At 33.9% G+C, this 6717-nt stretch overlaps 1 protein-coding gene across 1 annotated transcript; it reads right to left on the reverse strand.

Annotated features, from left to right (window-relative positions):
• Positions 1-4358: 4358 nt before the first annotated feature.
• LOC131040114 (cytochrome b561 and DOMON domain-containing protein At4g12980) lies at positions 4359-6446 on the reverse strand. Its single transcript, XM_057972975.1, has 3 exons — positions 5727-6446; positions 5007-5261; positions 4359-4778 (listed from the first exon to the last, which is right to left on the reverse strand). The coding sequence occupies exons 1-3, from the start codon at positions 6360-6362 to the stop codon at positions 4470-4472; spliced, it is 1200 nt and encodes a 399-aa protein (XP_057828958.1). The 5' UTR covers positions 6363-6446; the 3' UTR covers positions 4359-4469.
• Positions 6447-6717: the final 271 nt, after the last annotated feature.

Consider the following 6717-nt stretch of genomic DNA (forward strand, 5'->3'; position numbering starts at 1 on the left):
TCTCCTAGCCTAGTTGATTATCATATTGTATTTTGCACATATCCTCTTCACAGCAGCAAAGGAATAGAAACCCTAAAGATATTCCTTGACTCTCTCTTGCAAGAATAAGTCAAATTCAATCATCTCCTTAGGCTCTTTCCTATTCCGATGTGTGCATGGGAGTGGGATTAGGTCTTAGCCACTTGATTCTATTTTCATACATCGCAATATCTACCGATAAAATATATCACTTTTTCTTTAACTCCTTTCTTACAATGAATCAAATAAGTTAAAGTAATCTTAGGACCAATGTTATTTTGAAATTATTGAATGAAATCATTAGCCAATTGTTGAAATAAAGTAACAAAATAAGGAGACAAAGAACAATACCATTGAAATTCTTTATCCCTAAAGGTTCTAGTGAACAATTTAGCCATAAGTCTTTGGTCATGTGTAAAATCACTACACAAAGTTTGAAATGTCTTCACATGAGTCAAGGGGTCACCTTTTCCTTTATACAACTCCAATTGAGGGACTTCCATAGGTTTAAGAGGAATTAGACAAATAATGTATTCAGATAGTGGTCTCACTACATCAAATGTGGGAACATTGAACTTGGATTGAGTAATAGAAGAAAATTGATGTTGTAGGGATGTAACAGTTTGGGCTAGGTTATTGATGGTTGCTTCGGTGGATGGATTGAAATTGGACATGTTGGATTTTGATGGAGGATTAATATTGTTGTATGTAGGTGGAGGTTGAGAATATCAAGGTGAAACATTGTGATATGTTAGTATGGGAGATAGTTGTGAAACAGATGGAAGACTTATGGAAGGAGCTATGCAAGAATTATGATTAATAGGATTTCCCCCATGACTAACATGTGTAGGATTAACATTTTGTGTGGAAGTAGTCATGATAGAAGATGTAAATATAGTCACATTGGGCAAGGATGTAGGGATGGGAATGGAATGGTTAACTTGACTAGTGGGTTGGAAGTAACCAAGGAATTCAACACAACTTTTGATTGGAATAATATTAGAAATTCGGGTTTAAGATAATAAAACTGCTAATAAGTCAAATTTGTCCATTACATTGAAAGTGGAGTGAACCTAATAGATCTAGCTACAATCAAAATAGGAAAAGGGCTAAATTTCTAATTAGATTCACTATTTGGGGGTAGGGATCATCTTTCTTGGTTGAATTTGGAGTGTAGTTGTGAAATTAAGGTAAAACCATGAATAATTGAATAAATTTGTCAAAAATAGACTTCTACAGATATCCCACTGAGCCACAAATTGAGATTTGGGCAGAAGAAGATGTTTAGAACTTATTCCTAGAAGTTCGACCTAATTTTTTGAGACTCCACATACACTCCCAATCATTTTTTCTTGTAAATTATGGAGATTAACACTTTTTTTGTTTTCTTTATTTTTCATTTTGAGTCTTTAGTTTGATTTAGTTGGTTTCATTCCTTTTTGGGACATTTTCCTTTGTGTGTTTTGTCTCTTTCAATGTAAATTTTGAGACTTTCAAACTTCCTAGAACTTCTTTAGTCCCCATTAGGTCATAGTTTCTAATAGAACTTGGAAATAAGCTTCTAGTTTCTAAGTTCACCTCTCAATCTAGTCAACGTTTCCCTTTAACATGTCCACTCTGGGTGGTGGGTCTCAAAAGGAACCTTTGGACCTAGTTCCAAGTCCCTACACCAGCTCAAGACCTAAAATGTGATGCTTTGTCACCTACCTTTATGTGAATTTACAACATGCATGTGTGTAGGCTTTCGTAGGCTTCTATGCCCCCTTTCCTCCCATTTTTATTCACACCTTATATTTTAGCCTTTGTTGTCTCTCTCTTGCGACCTCTCGTGTTGTGAGTAAAGTGGATTTATCTTACCTAGTCTTTACAGTTCCTTTCCTCTCTGGTATATTTGGTGGACTATGTGTTTCCTCCAAGATCTGTACCTCTCGTGTTGTCACTTGTGCACCTTAGACATATAATTTTAGGTAAGTTGGCTCTATTGGATAACATTTGTGCCTTCTTATCATTTTTATATTATCATCTATTTAGTTTGATCTTTGAGTAGAAGTGACATTGATTTGGGTTTTCCTAAACCCTATATTCCTACCTAGGCTCTAATTAATTTATGTTGCTTAGATATGTGTTTCAATTGGTTTAATTTATCTTGTTTTTCACTTTGATTGTGTTTGGGTTTTGGTTGCTTCATTCCTTGGATTCTTGTGACTTTAAATAATTAATTCTCTATTTTCCCTTGCCTAGCCTTGTGGGGCTTCAAACCAACAACCCATCCTTGGTCATTCTAGGTCATGAGTCTTGACATAGACTTGGAACCTAGTTCTAAGTTCACACCCTCACCTAGTGTTTGTGCCCATTGTAGTTCTACCCACATTTAATCATTATTCTCTATTTTCAATCAAGTCTTGGGTCTCTATTGTGACTTGAAAGCTAGTTTTGAACTCCTTAGTTAATTAATCACCCAATCTCCCTTCTTCATCCTAACACACTTTGGGTTTCAAACATCAATTGTCAACAAGGACTTGGTACTTTGTTCCAATTCCACATTCCTACTTTATCTCTATTGCCCATTCATGATTAAAAAATTCCTAAACATATTAATATTTTTATTTGTTTCCAATTAGGTTTTAGGAACCAATTGAAACTTTTTACTTGGGTTCCAAGTTCTTCGTCCCTCTTGTGCCTTGCAACTCTTTCCTTCTTCATAATGAGCCTTTTGTACATTCCTTCTTGGTATTGGGACTCAAATTGGACTTGGAACTGACATTCTATGTTCTTTCCTCTCAAATCATATAATTACCTACCCTTCATTTTATGAGTTATATGCTATTTCCTTTTGGATCTTAGTGTTCAATAGAAACCTATAACTAGGTTCTAGGTTCTTGTTCCAACATGACTCGCAAACCAAGATTAAATGATAGAATGTACTCAATATTTTCAAATGGTAAAATAATATAACTCCTAGAACCATGAGGGAGTACTTAAGTTGGTTTTAGAGGATTATAAGAGATCTTACACACACACATTTAAATATAGGTAATTCATTAGGTTCTTTATATTTTATGTAGAATGATTGACAAAGCCTCTATGAAACTAGAAACCATCATGCAAAACATAAAGTATGAATTATAGGGATTCCCAAGGGTATTCAAGATCACCTCCTTCATACAAGTTATTATTGACATAGACATTGGACATATTGAACTCAAGGATTTAAAGAAAGGTACCTTTGGAGATGGAAGCACTATAAGCTCTAGGATCATTAAAAACTTCAAAGTGGCCCACATTGCTAGATTATCATCCTCTCCAAAGTGCCCTAAACTAATCTTGCCTTGTGCAACTCATTATGACACAAAAATAAGGACATATAGGGACCTAGATGAGAATATTATGTTGAATATTAATCTTGTCTATATAAACCATGCCTTTTTCTAAAATTTCAAGGTAGTCCTAAGAAATTTGATCAACTCTAGTCAACTAGGATTGGGAAGTTTATCAAGAGCTAGGTTAACCTCAAAAAAAAATATAAAGAGGGGCACGGTGCATTAAAATTAAATCATTCTTAAGTCCATAATATGGTTTTGAGGACAATGTTCTAATAAGTATTTTGTTAGGTTAATAAAAATGATGTCATGGTATTATTAGGGATACTATAAATTCTCCTTTATTGAGATATGTAGTTTTATAGGAAAAAGGGAGACCAATTATCCTTAGAATGGGAAGAATTCAAAATGATTTGATTTAATTTAGTTGGCCGTTGTTTTGAGTTTTGAACCAAGAAGAGGATCTCTAAGGGAGACAAAGGTTCTTTCACTAAGAATCTGGAAGTAAAAGTCTTTTAATATTTTCTTTAGAGAAACCCATTAAATTATCATGCTCTATTTTGAAAGAGGATCTTCTTATTTCTACCTTGGTGTAATTTGATTTTCTTTGATCCATGTCAGAGGGTATGGGTGATGTACTAGTTCTCAAAGAGGAACTATGTACACCTAGAAGAGTGTAGTTACATATGTATATGTGCACATGTATTAGTGTCTTATCAAATTTTTACTAGTATACATATTTTTTAATTACTAATTGTTAAAATATATTTAATGAGGATTTAAATTTACATTATTATAAAAGTTAGTAGTGCACACAAATGAATAAAGAAAAAGTAAGTCCAAAGTATTTCATAACCCTTAACATAGGATCGACTAATACTCTTTATTAATGAGAGACATTGTATGATAGTGAAAATATAATGCTTCTTGATACTAAAAAGGAAACGCAATGTCAATTTCAAAAGCACCATCTTGCTCTCTAAATTAATGAAAATAAATAAACATGAAATTATATAATACACAATATTAAACTTACTCATTACTTGAGAAATGTGCAACTAATTGCACATGTACATTACAACCAAAATAGCTAATAGAAGAATAAACTCTAGAGCTAATCTCAATTTTCTACTAACTACTATCCCCATTCAATTGACCATTCTCATTACTTTCACTCAAGGGTTTAGAAGAATTTCTTGCCTTGTGTCGGAAGAAGATAATCCATTTTACAACTTCAAGGCTGATGGCAGTTGCACCCAAAGAAAAACCAACAACAAAGAAAGCATTTTTCCACTTTTTTTCAGGATTTAAGATGTTAAATCCTTTTAAGACGTTTATTGCACTTAATATGAGCACTGAATAGCCAACAATGTGATGATATATATTCCAATATAAACGAAACTTGTGATCCTTCTTAGGTTGTAAGAGTTGTGCAAATACCTACAAGTTAGAAAACACCAAACATTAAAATTGAATAAACAAAACAACATTTCAAGAAAGTATTAACTAGACTATTCAAATTTTTAATCCACATGCTTGTAGAGAGGCTTAAATAATTGGTGTTTTATAGTCAATGCATAAGTTGTTTATCTGGGACCAAGCCCATTATATATAAGCAATACTATGACTACAACAAAACAACTATTTATTATCTTTTATTTACATTACCTGTAAAGTAGCGAGGCAGAAAATTACAATCCCAATTATTCCATGTGAAGTTCGTACTACACCTTTGCTATAACTGCCTAGCTTCAAGCCAATGGCCCAACCACTCACTCCAATAATATATCCAAAGGATTGGCATATTGCATGGATGTAAAACCATGTATGATATGCAACTTGGAATGTAATTGCATGTCTAGCAATCATAACTCCAATAGGTATCATTATGCCCCAACTAACAACATTAATCATCCCATGTATCTAGATTCAAAAAATATAAGATTAGTAAGGATATAAATACCATCCATATTGTACTAGATAGATATTTTAACTCAAACAAGACTGAAAACTTTTTTTGAATGAGCTATAATATATCAACAAATAACAAGTATCCTATTAAACATATCTATTTGATGTTTTAATGTAGATTTATATTGACAAACAACTCAATAATGATAGTACATTAAAAATTACAAAACAACTAGTTATAGACATCCTACCCAAAAAGACAACTATTTTTAAATTTTATATTTAAGAATGAAATAAATTATCTGCCTCTTATTCTATGATATAATTAGTGAGAAGTGAACTACATTTGACTTAAGATACTTCTATCTTCAAACAATACTTCGCATTCTTAATAATGAATCACTGAGAATGATTCGAAACATTGAATTAAAAATACTCAACCAGTTTTATCAAGAAGATTATATCTACAATACTTACATTTTTGAGAGTCTGGTGTGATGAATAGCCAGCAGGAGGAGCAGAGGTTGCCCCACTTGGGAGATTGAGTACCCCTAAACTCTTGAGATTGGCCCCAGTAGTTTTATGAATACCAGGACTCAAGTTGGTAACTGAGCTGCCCACTTGCCACACCTGATTAACACTGGTTTTGTTGGAACCAAGCACCAAGGTGGCAAATATGGTTATCTTTCCACTGCTACTCTCATACACAGCACTCTTGCTCCTCACAGTGATGCTAATCTTTGAAGGATTCAAAGCAAGAGTCTTAGAGACCACATTATATGTATCAACCACAGTTGATCCATTACTCAATCGAAATGCAATCAAAGCTTGTGTGCCAATCATTTGCTTCCCTTTTGGGTTTATCCCCCAACCAACCCACCCCATAGAAGCAGCTGGTGCAGCCTTGAAAGCTATATCTAACGACCCATTCTCTGCATGATAGATATATGACAGAGTAGCTCCTAATGCATGTAGCTTGTTACAGTATTGGTAAGTTTTGATATTACCCCTTGTGAATTTTACGGGACAGCTTGAATTCGACGTCTGTGCAGCTGCATCCCAACCAAACAGCAGCACAGTAACTGCTAATATCAACAACAGGTGATGCCCCATAATTGAAATTGTAACGATTTTCTTTCTTCAAATGCTCTTTCCTCAAAATCTAAGCTTGAATGCAGGTATGTAAGATCGTTGGGGAATTTCTGCAACTACAATATATAATATAGGTGAAACAGAAGCATGGGATGTTGTGGAAATAGATAACAAGAGAGCGATGGATGACCATGAAGTCCGAGAAGAGTGGACGGATTAGGTGTTAACCACCTTTTCACTTGGCTTGTACTCCTGTTGCGTAGCATTTTCCTCATTCTTCACCAGATTTCTAGTTGAATTGGCATTTGTCAAATGTTTACCTCTTCCTTTTATTGGCTTAACTTCACTTACATAACACCTACTAATTATTCCCGCA

This window comes from Cryptomeria japonica, chromosome 11, assembly GCF_030272615.1.
Source record: "Cryptomeria japonica chromosome 11, Sugi_1.0, whole genome shotgun sequence".
In the NCBI taxonomy this organism is placed as follows: domain Eukaryota; kingdom Viridiplantae; phylum Streptophyta; class Pinopsida; order Cupressales; family Cupressaceae; genus Cryptomeria; species Cryptomeria japonica.

Excerpts from the sequence above, each read along its gene's own strand:
- LOC131040114 (XM_057972975.1), bottom strand. The coding sequence starts at position 6,362 with ATGGGGCATCACCTGTTGTTGATATTAGCAGTTACTGTGCTGCTGTTT. Across the intron at positions 5,262-5,726 it reads CACACCAGACTCTCAAAAAT|ATACATGGGATGATTAATGT; the intron begins GTAAGTATTGTA and ends TTTTGAATCTAG. Across the intron at positions 4,779-5,006 it reads TCTGCCTCGCTACTTTACAG|GTATTTGCACAACTCTTACA; the intron begins GTAATGTAAATA and ends TCTAACTTGTAG.